We start from the raw sequence: 21,322 nt of genomic DNA, 5'->3' as shown, positions 1-21,322 counted from the left end.
TTAAAGTTTTTACTCAAATAGTATAAAAAATTTCAGACAACATCAACTGTTTGTAGACTTTCATTTTTCCGTAGGAAATTATATACTTTTTGACTTGCAATAACAAAACGTCAAAGACAACGACAAATAGTTTCAAATTATGTTTTGATTTGGTTAAAGAAATTAATTGTACTTTAAATGTATGATATATTTCTTTAGAATTTAGATAAATCTATTATAAAAATGGAAAATTCATTCTTTGAATATCGGGATAAAACTGGAGTAGGAAGTGATTCTGACACTGAATTTATTGATAATAGTTTAATGGAAGAATCGTTTACTCCAAAAACACCGGGAAAGAAAAATCAAACTGCTTTCGTGCCTGAATCTGACGATTCTCTTACAGGAGGTAATTTCCATACTCTACTTTATTAAATGAAAGAAAATTTACTAACTCTAATAAAAGCGCTTCAAAGTACCTCGAGTCTGGCTGGAGTAATTTGAAATTTTGAATGTATTTGTGGCATGTTTTCATTTTTCGTATGATTTATAATATATATAAACTGAAATTGTGTTTATTTAATATGTATTTAATTAAAAGTAGCAATTATTTTCAGGAGAGTCTGAAGAAGAAAATGCATCCAAAAATGTATCAAAAACAATCACAAGACGAAGTAGTGCCCAAAACTACCATATAATCTTAAGTAGTGATGATGGTAATTGTCATATAAAACTATTAACAATATTGCTTGCAGAAAACAATAGCTAGGAACTAATTTACAAATGTTATAGGCCAAAAATTATGCTTAAACTAATATGTTTTTAAAAACTACAAATATGTTTTTATATCTGAATATAACTTTAGTGATATTAAATAATACCTATTTCTATGCTGACTATAATAGTGTGTGTTAGAAACAATATCCTTCAAGTTTATCTGAGCTGTAAATTATCATGATAATTTGATATATATTTTTGTTTTTTTACACATTAGACCAAAGTAAAAGTGGGAGTATAAGAAAAAAGTTAAACTCATCAAAGAAAATGGTTGTCAGTTCATCAGAAGATGAAGGTGAGTTATTAACACTGAAGTATATTTAAAAAAAAATATTATTTAACTACCACATAGTTATATTTTTTGTAACAACTATTTTTGCAAATATGTCACAGAACTGCAATGTTATAGTAAGTAATATTTTAAAACAATTTATTTCTTTAAAACCAGCAACCAAAATTAGCAATAAATATAGTAAAAGTAAATTAATTAATATAGCAGATGTTTCTGATACCATGTTTATTTCATTCAGAACAAGTCTCTCCAGAAATCATACCCAAACGTCGTCCAAGAATTAAAGAAACCAGCAGATCCTCCGATTCATTTATTATACCAGTGCGTAAAACTAAAAAGAGAATGATCCTTGATTCGGATACCGAAAATTCTATTATCATAGAGCACGACAAGAACAAGAAATTAGCTTGTTTGAAAGATACTCCGTTGAAAATTGACGACACGAAAAAAAAACTTTTTCAAGTACAAAATATGAGTTTTCAGAGTAATGATAGTATTCAAATCAGCGATGATGATGAGGATGGTGATGATAATGATAACGATGAGGATGAGGATGAGGATGAAAAAAGGGTTAAATCTCAAGAGAGTGATAGCAATGACGACCATGCTGGTCATATAGACACCGATGTAAATGTAGATGACAAAAAAGTTGATGATATCGTTCAGAGCAATGATGATAATGATGATGAATCTCAAAGCATAAACGATGCTGATGAAGATTTAGATGACAGTGGTAGTAATAAGAATAGAGTAAGCACAAGTGATGAAGGTCCCGATGAGGACCAAATGTTGATGTCGCGCGCGACACGAATGAGTATCATGGGTGTGATACCTAAGGAACACGACAGTGACGATTCTGACTTCATACAGTATGATGATGTAAGTATCCATTGATTAATTTACAATAGTTGTAAGTTTGAGTCGACGACCTCCGTGGTCGAGTGGTGTGTACACCGGTTTTCATGGGTACGCAACTCCTAGGTGTCGGGTTCGATTCCCGGCCGAGTCGATGTAGATGGTCATTAGTTTTCTATATTGTCTTGGGTCTGGGTGTTTGTGGTACCGTCGTTACTTCTGATTTTCCATAACACAAGTGCTTTAGCTACTTACATTGGGATCAGGATAATGTATGTGATGTTGTCTCATATTTATTTATTTATATTATATTATTTATTAGTGCCAAACAATCTATTACAAATTGTAATGGTGGGTTACACATCCAATTGCAACGGCCTGTGCGACACAAAGTCAAAAATCTACCACCTGTTTGGAATTTAACACGACCTGAGAGGAATTGGCGAAAGAATTACAGCAGGATTTTATTTTTTATTTCTTGCTAGATGTATACCGTAACAAACATATGTTTGTTATTTGTACCAGCCTGGAGGCGATCATCTCATTCCCCAAGGTGTTCAGTCAACTAGAAAGTGTTGTAATATTCTTTAGCTTAAAAACACTCTTAAATGATTTTAAACACAGGTTTTCTTAATCAAAAGGTTCGACAATTAAAACACGTAAGCTAAACAACTTCTGTCAGTTTAGATCTGACCAGGAGTCTCTATACTATAGTGATTGGAGATATTGCAGTCTTTGTATTATATATAATCTTGCCGATTATCTATGATATAGCGTTATGTTACTCAAATTTTTTTTTTTTTTGGTATAGGTTGCCGGACGAGCATATGGGCCACCTGATGGTTAGTGGTCACTATCGCCCATAGACAATGACGCTGGAAGTAATATTAACTATTCCTTACATCGTCAATGTGCCACCAACCTTGGGAACTAAGATGTTATGTTCCTTGTGCCTGTAGTTACACTGGCTCACTCACCCTTCAGACCGGAACACAACAATACTGAGTACTGTTATTTGGCGGTAGAATAACTGATGAGTGGGTGGTACCTACCCAGACGGGCTAGCACAAAGCACATAATATTCATTTAATTCTTTATTGCAGCCAGTTAGCATCAGTTTGTATGTTGGCAGTACTTACACTTGTATGCCTCGGAAAACACGTGCAAGAATTGGTCCTTAACAATCTCTAGTTATCATTCTCATGTCATGACTGTTATGAGTTTGGGATGAAATCAACAATTTTAAGCTTTTTCAGACGAATCCGACATCACGTTCCAGTTCCGCGGCGAGTTTGTCGGAGTCAAGGAATTTGGAGACAAGTGTAAATAAAACCCTATACTTAGAGCCAGATGTCGACGAAGCTTCTAGAATATCATGCTCGCCCATAAAGAGCCCCCTCCGAGATATAACCAATGAAATCGAGGATTCTACCAAAGATGATCCAAAAGCATACAGTCCTGAAATATGCGATTTAACTGGATCTGAACCTTCTGGTATTAGAAATAAGGTGCTTAATAATTTGAGCAAAGTAAGCAATGTCGAATATAAAGAGAATAAAATCGACGATGATATCACAATCATAGACACGAAACCGGAAATCATAGCGCTGAGCAGCGACGACGAGGAAGAGGTAAGATCGTATTCTAGTAACTCTATTTTAATGTGTATGTGTGTATCATCCGTGAAAGCTTGATGGGCGACCGATGAGGGTCAATGGCCTCGCAAGGTACCTGACACACGAGTAATCCAAATAGGCTACCCTAAACGTACCTACAATTTCTACTTGCTACTTATAATAACATCCTGCAAATATCCGACTATTGGGCTAAGGCCTCTTCTCCCTTTGAGGAAGTTTGGAGCATATTACACCACTCTGCTCCAATGCGACTTGGTTACAACTTGAGATACACATGTGGCCGAATTTCGTTGAAATTACACACATGCTAGTTTCCTCACGATGTTTTCCTTCACTGCCGAGCACGAGATGAATTGAAAACACAAATAAAGCACATAAGTATTCAATGGTGCTTGCCTGGGTTTGAGCCCGCAAACATCGGTTAAGAAGCACGCCTTCTTATTACTGAGCCATCGCTTCTGCTACTGTTACATGGTGACAGTTGTGTGAAAGCCCTTAAGGGTGTTAAAGAAATATTATTATTAATAGACGATTAATAATAATATTTCTAACAGTATTAATTGTCTATGGCCATGAGGATACCACCTTATAAGTAATAAATTTCTTATGTGAACAATAAATCCATAAACTTCATATATATTATTATACCCAATTATATGACTTAAGTATACTAAATATATTCATAAACCCAGTAAAAATAAATAATAAATTATTATTATATTTATGGCCTTAGAACAACTAATATTGTGTATGGCAGGCTTTAAATATATTAGCAGTTTAGGCGGAAAAAGATTTATAAATAATTTAAAAAATTTAATCGTTTTTTTTAAATAATACAAAGCGTGGGTAGATTCGAAATTATATTCAACAGTCAGACTTATGCGAGTGACGCACGCTACAAAATCTTATGTTTCCTTGCACTTGTTTTTTAGAAAAACAATTAGTGATCGCGTTAAATTGTGTTTTGTGATGTTCTGGTGAATTTGAAAATTTGGGAAAATGCCAAAAAGCGTGAGTCATTGTTTTAACAGCGTCGTAATTATGAAAACTAATGATTTATTATATACATGTCTCAGCGCATACGCAATACTAAATGACCTAAAACTTAAAATCAATATCTCATAGAATTACTGAACATAAATCTTAGCGCACTTTAATGGATAATTTACAATATGAAAACAGATGGAAAATGTGGATTCGAAAATGTTACTTGTATTTTGTTATTTAAATGAAACTTTTAGTGTTACGATATAGAGCCCGTATCATACCAGCCCATTAAATGAATAAATAACTCCATATCATTTTTTAACATTTAATCGTTATATAATCGTTTGACTTTTTAATGAACGTAGTATGATTTTTTAATGCACGTAGTTATAGTGAGTAATCTTATATATTTAAGTATTAAATTTATCGAAAACGCAAATGGAAATTCAATGTTGTAGAATGTCATGTCTAAGATTTTATTTCCTAATATATAAGTCTAATTAAAATCTAATTTATTGATATTTTATAAATTGAGCCGAGATGACCCAGTAGAGAACTCGAAAATCTTAACCGATTATTGCGGTTTCAAACTCAGGCAAGCACCGCTGAATATTCATGAGCTTAATTTGTGTTTGTAATTCATCTCGAGCTCAGCGGTGAAGGAAGAAACCTGCATGTGTCTAATTTCATAGAAATTCTGCCACATGTTTGTTTCACTAAACCGCATTGGAACAGCATGGTGGATCGGAACACATATGTTCCAAGCTTCTCCTCAAAGGGAGAGGAGATATTAGCCCAGCGGTGGGAAATTTACAGTCTGTTGTTGTTGTTTGACGACCTCCATGGTCGAGTGGTGTGTACACCGGTTTTCATGGGTACGCCACTCCGAGGTCCCGGGTTCGATTCCCGGCCGAGTCTATGTAGATTATCATTAGTTTTCTACTTGGTCTTGGGTCTGGGTGTTTGTATTACCGTCGTTACTTTTGATTTTCCATAACACAAGTGCTTTAGCTGCTTACATTGGGATCAGGGTAATGTATGTGATGTTGTCATTTTATAAATTATGTTGTTTTTTTAGATAAAAGATGAAAAGAAATCACCGAAGATCAAGAAGAGTCCCAAAGGGAAGACTGAAGAGGCGCCCGTACAGCGAGTCAGCAGTGATATCAAACAGTACCTCCTACCCCCGAGCTACCCCAACCAAGTCGTGTACGTCAAGAAGCATGTACGGGAGAACGAACTCAGCAAGCTCAACGGGCTCAGGGAGGATTTGCAGAACATCAGGGTAAGTGGCGAGATGGCCCAGTGGTTAGAACGCGCGCATCTTAACCGATGATTGCGGGTTCAAACCCAGGCAAGCACCGCTGTTTCATGTGCTTAATTTGTCTTTATAATTCATCTCGTGCTCAGCGGTGAAAGAAAACAACGTGAGGAAACCTGCATGTGACAAATTTCATAGAAATTCTGCCACATGTGCATTCAACCAACCTGCATTGGAACAGCGTGGTGGAATATGTTCCAAAAAACCTTCTCCTCAAAGGGAGAGGAGGCCTTTAGCCCAGCAGTGGGAATTTACAGGCTGTTGTTGTTGTTTGTAGGGTAAGTGAGGAGTCGCCAAGTAACAAGTAACTTTATTGTTTTTAATATGAACATACTACTTTTACTTAATGGATCATGGTGAATTCGTGTTTTCCCACGTATTGACATTGTATAATATAGTGTATTTCTTGAATAACCAGTAGGTAGTCTTTTTGCCTGAATAAAGAAAGGAAGGGCACCCAAATACTTTGACATAGGCAAATAGATAGACAGATGATAGATGTAAATTTGAATGAAACTGTATGAAAAAATAAACGTTGTGCAACTATGTAAACAATATAAAAGCTTATTAATGAAAATGATACAACGATTGTACTCATATTTAACCGACAACGTCACTTTTATGATGTTCGCCTGACTGAGCCCTTACTTGAGCTCCCTTTTCTGGACTGAGTCTCAGTTTGATATCGCTGGGCTAATCGGGCAACAGCAAAAAGCAACTCACAAAAAATTACATACGTAAGCAATGATGTGTTATATTATCTGTGCCCAGTACTTGCTGGAGAACATGGACGTGGCCACGCTGCCGGACGGCGGGGTCAAGCTCATCGAGCGGCTCACGGCGCTCGAGGCCGACGTGCGCCGCCAGGGGGACAAGGTCGCCGCCATGGTCGTCGAGCCCGGTGAGCCGCGCACTGTCACGCGCTGTCACGCCCTGTCACGTCAGCCGGCCGTCGCTATGATTGCTTGGTGTCGAGTCACAGGACGAAGATAAAATTAAAATGTCGGAAACGGCTGTTGTTCGAACCTTTGATACCCAATAATAGTTGCTTCTATAGTTAAATATCTTACGCAGGCATTGATGTGCTGCACGATATCAATATGACCTTTGTAAGCCAAAGGTAACAATTTTCCAAGGAAATTATAAATATATACAAATATTTATATATATAACTTTTTTCTAGATGAGCCCACAGCAGAGGACGTAGCCAAGGATGGCTTCGCAAAGGAAGACAAGGGCCTGTCGTGGGACGACATACAGAAGGCAAGCAATGCGGTGCAACCGCGCATGTTCGGCAAACAAGGTAAGTTTGCCGCAGCCGGCCCGCAGCCAGCACGCAGCCAGCTCGCAGCCAGCTCGCAGACCGCTTGCTAACCGAGCCCGTCCGCAGCGATGGCGACGCACATGGCGGAGCGCAATTTGATCCTGGAGCGGCTGCGCGACTTGCACGCGGCGCTGGCGTCGCGGCCGCCCGAGCACGCGCACGCGCCACAGCCCGGCGCCGTGCGCAGCGCGCTCATGCCGCACCAGCTGCACGCGCTGGCCTGGCTCACGTGGCGCGAGACGCAGCGCCCGCGCGGCGGCGTGCTGGGTGAGGCCCCATACCGATTGTGTGCGCTCTCGTTGTCCGGTGACATATTTATTTATTTATTTATTTATTCATGTACCAAAAACAAGTTACACAGAAAAAAAAGTAAAGTAAAAAAAGTAAAGTAACAGCCTGTAAATTTCCCACTGCTGAGATAAGGCCTCCTCTTCCAACAAGGAGATGGTTTGGAACGTATTCCACCACGCTGTTCCAATGCAGGTTGGTGGAATACACATGTGGCAGAATTTCGATGAAATTAGACACATGCAGGTTTCCTCGCGATGTTTTCCTTCAACGCCGAGCATGAGATGAATTATAAACACAATTAAGCACATATATATAGTGGTGCTTGCCTAGGTTTGAACTCGAAATCATCGGTTAAGATGCACGCGTTCTAACCACTGGGCCATCTCAGCTCAAAAAAAAGAATAACAAAGAAACAAAGTAATACATAGGAAAGCTTATCTCTATGAGAGATCGCTTCCAGCCACCCTGGAGTGTGTATATTATGTCAAATTACAGAGAAGGTAGGTACATCTTTAATTTTGGTGACAAAGAGAATAGTTAAATTGCGTTTTATTTATTACTCTACATAAACATACTTAAATATACACAAAACTATTATAAACTAAATATTAATTTACATGAATACAAAATAATATATACATACATACATATACCAAATAAAATACACATATATACTTATATATATGATATCTATTGTTGTGATGAAACTGTAAGATAATATTTTTTACTACATACATACATACTATGTACTAATGCGACACGACTGGAAAGAGAAAGAGTTCGGGCGTAAGACTGAAGGAAAACAGAGGTGTGTCAACCGATTAATGAATAGCTACGTTGTTCACAATAATATAATGATCATCATCAATATAGAATAAACATCATTCTCATCCTCTACTTGCTATAGGAGCAGTCTGTAAACTGAACGAAATGTCATTAGTTAATAAATTATTGCTTTTTTTATGGTATAAGTTGACGGACGAGTATATGGGCTACCTGACGGTAAGTGGTCACCATTACCCATAGACAATGAAGCTGTAAGAAATATTAACTATTCCTTAAATCGTCAATGCGCTACCAACCTTGAGAACTAAGATATTATGTCCCTTGTGCCTGTAATTACACTGGCTCACTCACCCTTCAAACCGGAACCCAACAATACTGGGTACTGTTGTTTGGCGGTAGAATAACTGATGTGTGGGTGGTACCTATCCAGACGGGCTGGCACAAAGCCCTACAACCAAGTAATTTGTATATAAGTTACTGCTAAAGTTTTATCACAACTGTGTTTAAATGATAATATTCGTAATCGTTACCAGCTGACGACATGGGACTTGGCAAGACGATCACAATGATATCTCTGATCGTGAGCGATAAGGAGAAAAATCTTGATAACGACGACGAAGACGAAGACGATTACCCAGATAAGGGACGACGTAAGTGTTTGTCACTTGAATTATAGCATGAATTTTCAATAGATATATTATAATATATTGATGGTCAGATGACGATCTGGATACCATTTTACTAGTAATCTATCGTTAAACAGAAATAATCTAAAGTATTCCCATTTAAATGGTAATAAAATCATGACATCATCATTTTTCGCGTTTAATAGCGAATTTATTGTTTGCATATATATCGTAAAAATATTATTATGTATATGATTCAACATTTTATATGGTTGTGTGCGGTGCAGTGGCGCAGGGCGGCACGCTGGTGGTGTGCCCCGCGTCGCTGCTGCAGCAGTGGGCGGGCGAGGTGAGCACGCACTGCGGCGCGCACGCGCTGTCCGTGTGCGCGCACCACGGCGCCGCGCGCGCGCTGCAGCCGCGCCGCCTCGCCGCCGCCGACCTCGTGCTCACCACCTACAACATCCTGCAGCGCGAGAGCGAGAAGGTGAGCCCGCGCCCCGCGTGACGTCACGGCCGCCGTGTGACGTCACGCCCCCCACACGCGAGCGGCGGCTGAGTGTGTGCGTGCGCAGGGCGGCGTGCTGACGCGCGTGTTCTGGCGGCGCGTGATCCTGGACGAGGCGCACGCGGTGCGCAACCACAAGGCGGCCACGTCGCAGGCGGTGTGCGCGCTGCGGGCGGCGCGGCGCTGGGCGCTCACGGGCACGCCGCTGCACAACAAGGACCTCGACCTCTTCGCGCTGCTCAAGTTCCTGCGCTGTACGCCCTTCGACGACCTCGCCGTGAGTGTTCACTCAGCAGTGTAACCAAACAGAACGGCTAAACTATAGTCTGTTCGCGTTAAGAATGCAGTGAGTTGTCATTGTTTACCGGCCCCTTTGACCAATTAAATCTTTTCAAATTACAAAGTCAAGTTCACATTGAACAGGTAAAGACATAAGTTCGAACGTGACGGTTGTGGATTTAATTAATTATTAACCGATATTAAAAAAAAATTAATACCACACCAATTTGTAATAATAAAAGTGCGAGGAATGCTGCGACCTCGTCTTACAAGAAGAAATTGCCATGAGGGATTTAGATGATATTATGGAACTCGCTGCAGAAAATTATTTTCTTATAAACACTAACGAACGACACTAGTAATAGTTTTACGTTAATGTGAATTTTTTAAATTCATTACATTTAATCTTTAAAATAATTTGTTGGAATTTTAACACAAATATTAACCTTTACCCTTCTTTTAAAAAGATTTGATTGGTCAGGGGGCGGAGTAGGGCCGGTAAACAATGACAACTCACAGCATTCTTAACGCGAACATACTATAACGTATTATTATCCATTCTAAACTCGTTTAAGATGTGGAAGAAATGGATCGACAACAAGAGCCAGGGCGGTCAGGAGCGCCTCAACACGGTGATGCGCTGCATCATGCTGCGGCGCACGAAGCAGCAGCTGCAGGAGCGCGGCCAGCTCAAGTGCCTGCCGCAGCGCACCGAGCACCAACAGGACGTGACCCTCGACACCGACGAGATGAACGTCTACCAGAAGGTCATTATACACCCAGCCCTTATACAGCCCTTATACAGCCCTTACACAGCCCTTATACAGCCCTTATACAGCCCTTTTGATATAGTACCAGTTTGGGACATAGATGATTTTTTGACAGCCCCTTTGATATAGTACCAAACCATTTTGTCCCCTTATCACTCTTAGGTTTTCATACCAAGCTTATGTTGTTTACTAAATCGTTTATCTATTTGAACTGCCAATGTCTTTTTTTACTATTTACAGTACAATTGTTAAATTATTGAGGGCATGTGTTAACGTTGAAGGGATCGGAGTGAAATTTGGCACAGAGGTAAATTATAATCTGGGATAGCCCATCTGGTACGACTGGGAACCCCTTCCTTTTCCCTCGTGCGCTGGCATAGGCGGAAAATAGTCTCGTTATTTCTTCATTCTTTATATTATATATTTGACTATGATGCGATTTCCAAATTACTGGCAAACTATTATAGTTCAATAGATGATCTTCTACTCCATTATATGTTACATATATAAAGTTATGAACTTTTTGATCGTTCATTAATATAGATATATTTTGTAGGTGCTAGTGTTCTCGAAGACGCTGTTTGCTCAGTTCCTGCACCAGCGCGCAGAGCGCCAGGCCGACGCGCAGGGCTTCCTGCCGCCGGGCAAGGACAGCCAGTACGCGAAGGTGCACAAGCAGATGATCGCACTGCAAGGTACACTCAACCTCCTTAGCCAGAGTCGGATTTAAAGGTCTGGAGGACCCCGGGCCACAAAGCAGTGGAGGCCCTAGACAAACAGAAGCGTACCCTAATAATCATATTATTATGAATTAATTAGGTTTTTTTTATTTCAATCAGTCAGTTATGATTTATTTAATTTTATCGGTAACTTTTAAAATATTAAGTAGTAACATTATTATAATTTGGTATGGTATTAGTAACATTATTATATCTCGGTATTTGTTAACTCGCTGAAAACTGACGTGGCCCCCTAAACAAATATTAATAATCATCATGGATACAATAAATAATATAATTTAATCACTTCTAGGTGCGAAGCCCGTGAAATCTCACGAGATCTTGGTTTTGCTGCTGCGTCTTAGACAGGTGTGCGGACATTGCGGTCTCATAGCCAGCATGCTGGACCCTGACGACGCGCCCGTTGACGAGGACCTGGGCAGCAAGGACCTACTGGCTGAGCTCAATAAACTCACCTTGGACGATTCGCGTTCAAGAAGAAAGGTCAGTAAAAATAGAGTTACTAACTAAAGAAAACGACTTTCCAATAAGAGTGGTATAAAATTAAATCAATCGATTGAATAAATAAACAAGTCATAATTTTGTAATTTGAATTGGTGAACATCAGTCCAATGATCTAATTCATATTGGGGATTAAAAACAGAGTGGAGAAAAGAAAAAGGATGAGGAAGAAGAAGAGGAAGCGGAGGGCACGACGGCGGCGGAAGCCATCCGCTCCGTGCTGTCGCCCAACAACCCCGTGTTCGACCTGCAACGAAGGTCTGCCAAGATACGGGCCGTCATGGAATGTCTACAGGAAAATGTCTTCAAAAACAAAGGTCAGTTTCTTCTCTAGTACTAAATTAAAAAGGTCAGAATTAAAAGTATACAGCAGTGGATATTTCGTTTACTCCAACATACACTTGAAACTTATGTTGTGGTTGATCGACAGGAGAGAAAGCGGTCGTGGTGTCGCAGTGGACGTCCGTGCTGTCGCTGGTGGAGCGCGAGCTGCGCGTCGCCAAAGTGCGCTGCGTCACGCTGAGCGGCCGCGTGCCCGTGCCCGCGCGCCCGCCGCTCATCGCCGCGCTCAACGACGCGCGCTCCGACGTGCGGGTGAGTGTGAGCACCGCGCGTGCGCCGCGTCACGCTGAGCGGCCGCGTGCCCGTGCCCGCGCGCCCGCCGCTCATCGCCGCGCTCAACGACGCGCGCTCCGACGTGCGGGTGAGTGTGAGCACCGCGCGTGCGCCGCGTCACGCTGAGCGGCCGCGTGCCCGTGCCCGCGCGCCCGCCGCTCATCGCCGCGCTCAACGACGCGCGCTCCGACGTGCGGGTGAGTGTGAGCACCGCGCGTGCGCCGCGTCACGCTGAGCGGCCGCGTGCCCGTGCCCGCGCGCCCGCCGCTCATCGCCGCGCTCAACGACGCGCGCTCCGACGTGCGGGTGAGTGTGAGCACCGCGCGTGCGCCGCGTCACGCTGAGCGGCCGCGTGCCCGTGCCCGCGCGCCCGCCGCTCATCGCCGCGCTCAACGACGCGCGCTCCGACGTGCGGGTGAGTGTGAGCACCGCGCGTGCGCCGCGTCACGCTGAGCGGCCGCGTGCCCGTGCCCGCGCGCCCGCCGCTCATCGCCGCGCTCAACGACGCGCGCTCCGACGTGCGGGTGAGTGTGAGCACCGCGCGTGCGCCGCGTCACGCTGAGCGGCCGCGTGCCCGTGCCCGCGCGCCCGCCGCTCATCGCCGCGCTCAACGACGCGCGCTCCGACGTGCGGGTGAGTGTGAGCACCGCGCGTGCGCCGCGTCACGCTGAGCGGCCGCGTGCCCGTGCCCGCGCGCCCGCCGCTCATCGCCGCGCTCAACGACGCGCGCTCCGACGTGCGGGTGAGTGTGAGCACCGCGCGTGCGCCGCGTCACGCTGAGCGGCCGCGTGCCCGTGCCCGCGCGCCCGCCGCTCATCGCCGCGCTCAACGACGCGCGCTCCGACGTGCGGGTGAGTGTGAGCACCGCGCGTGCGCCGCGTCACGCTGAGCGGCCGCGTGCCCGTGCCCGCGCGCCCGCCGCTCATCGCCGCGCTCAACGACGCGCGCTCCGACGTGCGGGTGAGTGTGAGCACCGCGCGTGCGCCGCGTCACGCTGAGCGGCCGCGTGCCCGTGCCCGCGCGCCCGCCGCTCATCGCCGCGCTCAACGACGCGCGCTCCGACGTGCGGGTGAGTGTGAGCACCGCGCGTGCGCCGCGTCACGCTGAGCGGCCGCGTGCCCGTGCCCGCGCGCCCGCCGCTCATCGCCGCGCTCAACGACGCGCGCTCCGACGTGCGGGTGAGTGTGAGCACCGCGCGTGCGCCGCGTCACGCTGAGCGGCCGCGTGCCCGTGCCCGCGCGCCCGCCGCTCATCGCCGCGCTCAACGACGCGCGCTCCGACGTGCGGGTGAGTGTGAGCACCGCGCGTGCGCCGCGTCACGCTGAGCGGCCGCGTGCCCGTGCCCGCGCGCCCGCCGCTCATCGCCGCGCTCAACGACGCGCGCTCCGACGTGCGGGTGAGTGTGAGCACCGCGCGTGCGCCGCGTCACGCTGAGCGGCCGCGTGCCCGTGCCCGCGCGCCCGCCGCTCATCGCCGCGCTCAACGACGCGCGCTCCGACGTGCGGGTGAGTGTGAGCACCGCGCGTGCGCCGCGTCACGCTGAGCGGCCGCGTGCCCGTGCCCGCGCGCCCGCCGCTCATCGCCGCGCTCAACGACGCGCGCTCCGACGTGCGGGTGAGTGTGAGCACCGCGCGTGCGCCGCGTCACGCTGAGCGGCCGCGTGCCCGTGCCCGCGCGCCCGCCGCTCATCGCCGCGCTCAACGACGCGCGCTCCGACGTGCGGGTGAGTGTGAGCACCGCGCGTGCGCCGCGTCACGCTGAGCGGCCGCGTGCCCGTGCCCGCGCGCCCGCCGCTCATCGCCGCGCTCAACGACGCGCGCTCCGACGTGCGGGTGAGTGTGAGCACCGCGCGTGCGCCGCGTCACGCTGAGCGGCCGCGTGCCCGTGCCCGCGCGCCCGCCGCTCATCGCCGCGCTCAACGACGCGCGCTCCGACGTGCGGGTGAGTGTGAGCACCGCGCGTGCGCCGCGTCACGCTGAGCGGCCGCGTGCCCGTGCCCGCGCGCCCGCCGCTCATCGCCGCGCTCAACGACGCGCGCTCCGACGTGCGGGTGAGTGTGAGCACCGCGCGTGCGCCGCGTCACGCTGAGCGGCCGCGTGCCCGTGCCCGCGCGCCCGCCGCTCATCGCCGCGCTCAACGACGCGCGCTCCGACGTGCGGGTGAGTGTGAGCACCGCGCGTGCGCCGCGTCACGCTGAGCGGCCGCGTGCCCGTGCCCGCGCGCCCGCCGCTCATCGCCGCGCTCAACGACGCGCGCTCCGACGTGCGGGTGAGTGTGAGCACCGCGCGTGCGCCGCGTCACGCTGAGCGGCCGCGTGCCCGTGCCCGCGCGCCCGCCGCTCATCGCCGCGCTCAACGACGCGCGCTCCGACGTGCGGGTGAGTGTGAGCACCGCGCGTGCGCCGCGTCACGCTGAGCGGCCGCGTGCCCGTGCCCGCGCGCCCGCCGCTCATCGCCGCGCTCAACGACGCGCGCTCCGACGTGCGGGTGAGTGTGAGCACCGCGCGTGCGCCGCGTCACGCTGAGCGGCCGCGTGCCCGTGCCCGCGCGCCCGCCGCTCATCGCCGCGCTCAACGACGCGCGCTCCGACGTGCGGGTGAGTGTGAGCACCGCGCGTGCGCCGCGTCACGCTGAGCGGCCGCGTGCCCGTGCCCGCGCGCCCGCCGCTCATCGCCGCGCTCAACGACGCGCGCTCCGACGTGCGGGTGAGTGTGAGCACCGCGCGTGCGCCGCGTCACGCTGAGCGGCCGCGTGCCCGTGCCCGCGCGCCCGCCGCTCATCGCCGCGCTCAACGACGCGCGCTCCGACGTGCGGGTGAGTGTGAGCACCGCGCGTGCGCCGCGTCACGCTGAGCGGCCGCGTGCCCGTGCCCGCGCGCCCGCCGCTCATCGCCGCGCTCAACGACGCGCGCTCCGACGTGCGGGTGAGTGTGAGCACCGCGCGTGCGCCGCGTCACGCTGAGCGGCCGCGTGCCCGTGCCCGCGCGCCCGCCGCTCATCGCCGCGCTCAACGACGCGCGCTCCGACGTGCGGGTGAGTGTGAGCACCGCGCGTGCGCCGCGTCACGCTGAGCGGCCGCGTGCCCGTGCCCGCGCGCCCGCCGCTCATCGCCGCGCTCAACGACGCGCGCTCCGACGTGCGGGTGAGTGTGAGCACCGCGCGTGCGCTGCGTCACGCTGAGCGGCCGCGTGCCCGTGCCCGCGCGCCCGCCGCTCATCGCCGCGCTCAACGACGCGCGCTCCGACGTGCGTTACTTCGCGACGTGACGTGATTGTAGTGACAACACCCAAATAACGAAGGCTTAACTTAGTAACGATGAACACCCTTCATCGAAAAGTATTCTTAAAGGATGTGTTACGCAGGTGATGCTGCTGTCGCTGTGTGCGGGGGGCGTCGGTCTGAACTTGGTCGGCGCTAATCACCTGCTTCTGCTCGACCCGCACTGGAACCCGCAGCTGGAACAACAAGCACAGGACCGCATCTTCCGCGTCGGCCAGACCAAGCACGTTCACATATACAGGTGAAATATACTTATTCTTGTAATTATAATATGAACTTTCCGAGGCATGGGAGTATATACACTCCCATCTTTCAGACTTCAGGCTGTTGGCTGACTGAGAATTTTTCAACAAAAATTCCAAGAATATTTAACTTTTAGGCTTTGAATCCAGAACCTCAGGATCTGTACTGTGTAACTTATATCTATTTATAACCACTAGACAGCAAGGCATTCACACTGTAAATGACTTCCTAGTTGGTGTTAACAAACAAACACTCGCATCGATAATATTAGTTTGGATAAAAAAGTTTTCATTCATAACACAAATGCCCCCGGCGGGTGACGTTTGACGGTATTATTTCACGAGACATCGTGCCAGATTTTTTTCGCATCCGCCGCTTAGAGAAAACATTCGCTCATTTTGTACACCTCGCCAAATATTTATATGGAATTTAGTTGGATCGTCTATTTAGTTTACAAAGGATCATATTGGCTTTGAAGTTTGATTCGTTATTTGTATTAACTTCAATGACGATGGATTGTTGCTTTTAACGGATTTTTTAAATACCGAATGTATATATGACATACTTTGATATTTGAACGTTAAAATATCTTTATTTTTAACTAAATGCATTGTAATTATTTACTTTTTTTTATAAATTATCGGATATTCATATATCTTCAACTCGATTAGACAAAGAGTCTAAAGATACTTCATAGTGTCATATAATAATGATTTGTTGCACTACAAACTTAATATATTAAATATAAAAAGTGTTATATTTTAGCGACTACTAATTATTTAATAAATAAAAAAATAATTGAACATAGCAAGAAAATATTAGGTAGGTATTTTTATGTATTAGTTGAAAGAAGTCTGTCATAAATGATAAATATGAATACTAATTGTGTAGTGAAACATAAATATAAATATGTCCACAGCTTGTACATTCAAATTGGGTGATTACAGCCAAAGATAAAATGTTATTGTCACCCAGTTTTCCAACCATCCATTTCGCAGAGAACACTTCCACTGTACATATTGAGAACTCCATATCTTGTAAAGTATTTAAGATGTTATGTATGTTTCACAAAATTGTAATCCATATTTAATGCCCGAGGTAACTAATATATTAATCAAAAATAATTATGAATTTGAAGATTTTTTTTTATTAGTTTGTAATCGATACAATTACTTGTTTTGAGAGTGCGTTTAAATGTGTATCCCTTTTTAATACCTTAAAATTGTCAAATATGGTTTTGACAACACAGTTTCGGATAAATAATTTTGGACAATATGATTCTAATGATACATGTATATATCTTTCCACCAACCCGCATTGGAACAGCGTGGTGGAATATGTTCCAAACCTTCTCCTCAAAGGGAGAGGAGGCCTTTAGCCCAGCAGTGGGAATTTACAGGCTGTTGTTGTTATTGTTTCTTGTTGATACATATCTACAAAACTACCTCGTTTTTCACTCTTTCTATTAGTGAAAACTATATCAAAATGTGTTAAGTTGTCTGGAAGAGGAAAGCAGTAGTACAGACATGTAATTAGAAAGACGCTTTGTTTTATATTATTTACAAATGAATGAATGTGTTATATATTACTGATTCGAGCTTATTAATTAAATAAATAAACAAAGCCATATCTGCCCATTAATTATTATGTATTATTATTCTAAATACATTTTTTTTTTATAAGTTTGCGGTCGCATGTAACAAATATAAAACAGAATTATGAAGATAAATAAAAACATAAATGTTTGAAACTTTAGGCCAAATTATTCAAAGTGATATATTACAGTAATACGTTAGTAAAATATAACAGGAAATATAAGTAACACATGTGTCTGTGTGTATTATATGCGTTGTTTATGTTCTCTTTTATGCAAAGCTTCGTTATATCTTTCATTAAAAATTTAAAACTATATTTTTTTAACTTTTAAATATTTTTCTGGTCGCAATTAAATATATCATGGTCCAATTTGCTCAACTTTATTTCAGGTAAATAATTTTGAAAAATATGATTCTAATGATACATATCTACAAAACTACCTCGTTTTTCACTCTTTCTATTAGTGAAAACTATATCAAAATGTGTTAAGTTGTCTGGAAGAGGAAAGCAGTAGTACAGACATGTAATTAGAAAGACGCTTTGTTTTATATTATTTACAAATGAATGAATGTGTTATATATTACTGATTCGAGCTTATTAATTAAATAAATAAACAAAGCCATATCTGCCCATTAATTATTATGTATTATTATTCTAAATACATTTTTTTTTTATAAGTTTGCGGTCGCATGTAACAAATATAAAACAGAATTATGAAGATAAATAAAAACATAAATGTTTGAAACTTTAGGCCAAATTATTCAAAGTGATATATTACAGTAATACGTTAGTAAAATATAACAGGAAATATAAGTAACACATGTGTCTGTGTGTATTATATGCGTTGTTTATGTTCTCTTTTATGCAAAGCTTCGTTATATCTTTCATTAAAAATTTAAAACTATATTTTTTTAACTTTTAAATATTTTTCTGGTCGCAATTAAATATATCATGGTCCAATTTGCTCAACTTTATTTCAGGTAAATAATTTTGAAAAATATGATTCTAATGATACATATCTACAAAACTACCTCGTTTTTCACTCTTTCTATTAGTGAAAACTATATCAAAATGTGTTAAGTTGTCTGGAAGAGGAAAGCAGTAGTACAGACATGTAATTAGAAAGACGCTTTGTTTTATATTATTTATGAATGAATGAATGTGTATTGTTTCTGATTCAAGCTTATTGAATAAATTAACAAAGACATATCTGCCCATTAATTAATTATGTTTTGCTAAATATATTTTTTTTTATATTTTAAGTTTGCGGTCGCATGTAATAAAACAGAATTATGAAGATAAATAAAAACATAAATGTTTGTAACTTTAGGCCAAATTATCCAAAGTGATATATTACAGTAATACGTTACTAAAATATAAATGCAGGAAACATAAGTAACACATGTGTCTGTGTGTATTATATGCGTTGTTTATGTTCTCTTTTATGCAAAGCTTCGTTATATCTTTCATTAAAATTTAAAACTATATTTTTTTAACTTTTAAATATTTTTCTGGTCGCAATTAAATATATCATGGTCCAATTTGTTGAGCTTTATTTCAGGTAGTGACAAATAAGTTGTTAATATGACTGCAAAATATTTTCGATAGTGGATTTTAAGGAATTATTCAATTTTGAATTTCGAATGCTATTCCTTCGAATCGTTTAACGGTCCGAGTGCCGTGAGATCACCGGCGGTCGTTTAAAAAGTCATTGAGCGCGCGGGCGCTGCCAAAGCTCCCTCCTATATCTCGAGGTGTCATCGCGACCAATTATTCCGGGAATTTGGCGATGATCTTAATTTCGGACACTTGTGACAACACACAATACTATCCGGCATATTTGCTCGAAATTATCGTTAAATACAATATGCATATATATTAAAATATTTTTCATTCATATAATTATATTATTTTTTGAAGTTATCTCCATACAACTATATTTAAACGCTCGTTTAAAATAATTTAAATCGGTCAAGGTCACGCATAGCTTTTAACGAGGGGATCTCTAAAATTATATATTTTTTCCAATATTTATCCTTGCTCTCTTCCAAGTTTCAGGTCGTGTTTTCATAAGATTTATAAATAAAATATCGTGGCATGAAGTCAACAGATTTGAATTTACTATTAAGAAAGAACGCTCGCGTTTTTGGGTGTTGGTTATCACGTGTCAGGCAAAAAAGGAAACCTTTCTTGGAATATAAGTTTGCTTCATACCAAATTTCATCAAATTCGGTGCAGCGGCTTGATCGTGAAAGAGTGACAGACAGACGCTCTCACATTTATAATATTAATATAGATTGCTGCTTTGCGGTAGAATAAATGATCAGTGGACGGACATAACCGGGCTGAGGTAACAACAACAACAACAGCAGCCTGTAAATTACCACTGCTGGCCAAAAGACCTCCTCTCCCTTTGAGGAGAAGGTTTGGAACATATTCCACCACGCTGTTCCAATTCGGGTTTTTAGGAATACACATGTGGCAGAATTTCTATGAAATTTGTCACATGCAGGTTTCCTCACGATGTTTTCCTTCACCGCTGAGCACGAGATGAATTATAAAGACAAACCGCAATCATTAAGATGCACGCATTCTAACCACTGGGCCATCTCGACTCCGGGCTGGGATAAAGCATGTTTTAAAATTTATAATGTTATTTATCAGGTTCACGTGCTTGGATACCGTTGAGCAGTCGATCAGACAGCTTCAGAAGGCGAAGCTGGAACTAGCGGACAACGTGCTCACAGGAGCGAAGAACAATACCGCCTCCAAACTTACCATCGAAGACCTCAAGCTACTCTTCAATATGGGCCCACAGTCCACCTCGTGAAGTTAACAACCGTGTAAATAATAAATAGTGTATAATTATCATCCTATCTCTTTCCTTCTCTCGCGGTCTCTTTCGGGGTCTCTTACGGTTCTTTGTTGTATTAAGAGTTGACCACGAAAGATTGGCGTTATTATAGGCGGTCCAAACAAATTCGACCCTAATCGTTTCGTCGAAATTAAAAAAAAAAATTAATAGAATTGATTTACTTCAAAAAATATCATTCTAAAATTGTTAATTATGTATTCTTTATGTTTGAAGTGTTGAAATTAAAATGATTAGGAAGAAAAATTCGATCAAAATGTAACTTTATTTTTTTTGACATTCCAAGTTTGTATCTTCATATAAATTCGCATTCCTCTTATTTTTTTATGGAAATATTCATCTGTCATAATGTGATATGTTCATAGAATTGGCCATGTTCCTCTTATTTTATACATTTTAATAATTAACCATGTAATGATAAATTGAAACTGATATGTATTAGTTATGAATAAGTTTATGAAAATGATTTAATTTTATAAATAAATAATTATTTGTTTATACGAAATCTGTGTTTTTTTTTCTTCTATATTATATGTGGTATACTTAACAAATCATTGTTTTATACGAATAAGTGATCACTTACTTTTTTTTTTAATTTACGAGTAACAAGCTGATAAATTCCTTTGCACGTTGTATACATAACATGAATTTGATAGTCACGAAATGTGTTTTTATTGGGACGCTTTTTCATCACATTTCGTAGAAACTATACCAAACGTTAGCAAAATTAAACATATCTAATTTTAGTAACAGGACAGTAATAAGGATTTATATTATATAGTTAATTAATACGATTTATAGGTTGTCGCAGAAGTGAGATTTGTCGTAATGTTTTAAAATACCTTTACGATATCGACAATGGCTGGGCGATCACCTGGCACCTGGCACAACATCAAACTGCCTGAGGTTATAACTCTGACCCTGACTAAGGCCGGGGAAATGCCAGTGACGAGTCCATTACCTTATAGTTTAAAAGATATATTTCTTCGAAAAAACTATACACTCAGACACAACACGGTTTATAAATAAACCAGGATTCATGGCCG

General features: G+C 43.7%; 1 protein-coding gene across 1 annotated transcript; it reads left to right on the top strand.

The window, feature by feature from the left end:
• The first annotated feature begins 161 nt into the window (after nucleotides 1-161).
• LOC124538457 (transcription termination factor 2) lies at nucleotides 162-20,408 on the top strand. Its single transcript, XM_047115526.1, has 19 exons — nucleotides 162-388; nucleotides 597-695; nucleotides 974-1,051; nucleotides 1,287-1,927; nucleotides 3,160-3,534; nucleotides 5,606-5,812; nucleotides 6,620-6,749; nucleotides 7,032-7,151; nucleotides 7,239-7,439; nucleotides 8,783-8,899; nucleotides 9,163-9,362; nucleotides 9,451-9,660; nucleotides 10,238-10,429; nucleotides 10,989-11,127; nucleotides 11,465-11,655; nucleotides 11,816-11,990; nucleotides 12,104-12,267; nucleotides 15,649-15,806; nucleotides 20,069-20,408. The coding sequence occupies exons 1-19, from the start codon at nucleotides 223-225 to the stop codon at nucleotides 20,232-20,234; spliced, it is 3,729 nt and encodes a 1,242-aa protein (XP_046971482.1). The 5' UTR covers nucleotides 162-222; the 3' UTR covers nucleotides 20,235-20,408.
• Nucleotides 20,409-21,322: the final 914 nt, after the last annotated feature.

This window comes from Vanessa cardui, chromosome 20 (genome assembly GCF_905220365.1).
Source record: "Vanessa cardui chromosome 20, ilVanCard2.1, whole genome shotgun sequence".
Taxonomy (NCBI): domain Eukaryota; kingdom Metazoa; phylum Arthropoda; class Insecta; order Lepidoptera; family Nymphalidae; genus Vanessa; species Vanessa cardui.
The sequence above is the reverse complement of the archived record's forward strand: the minus strand, read 5'-3'. Positions and strand labels throughout refer to the sequence as shown.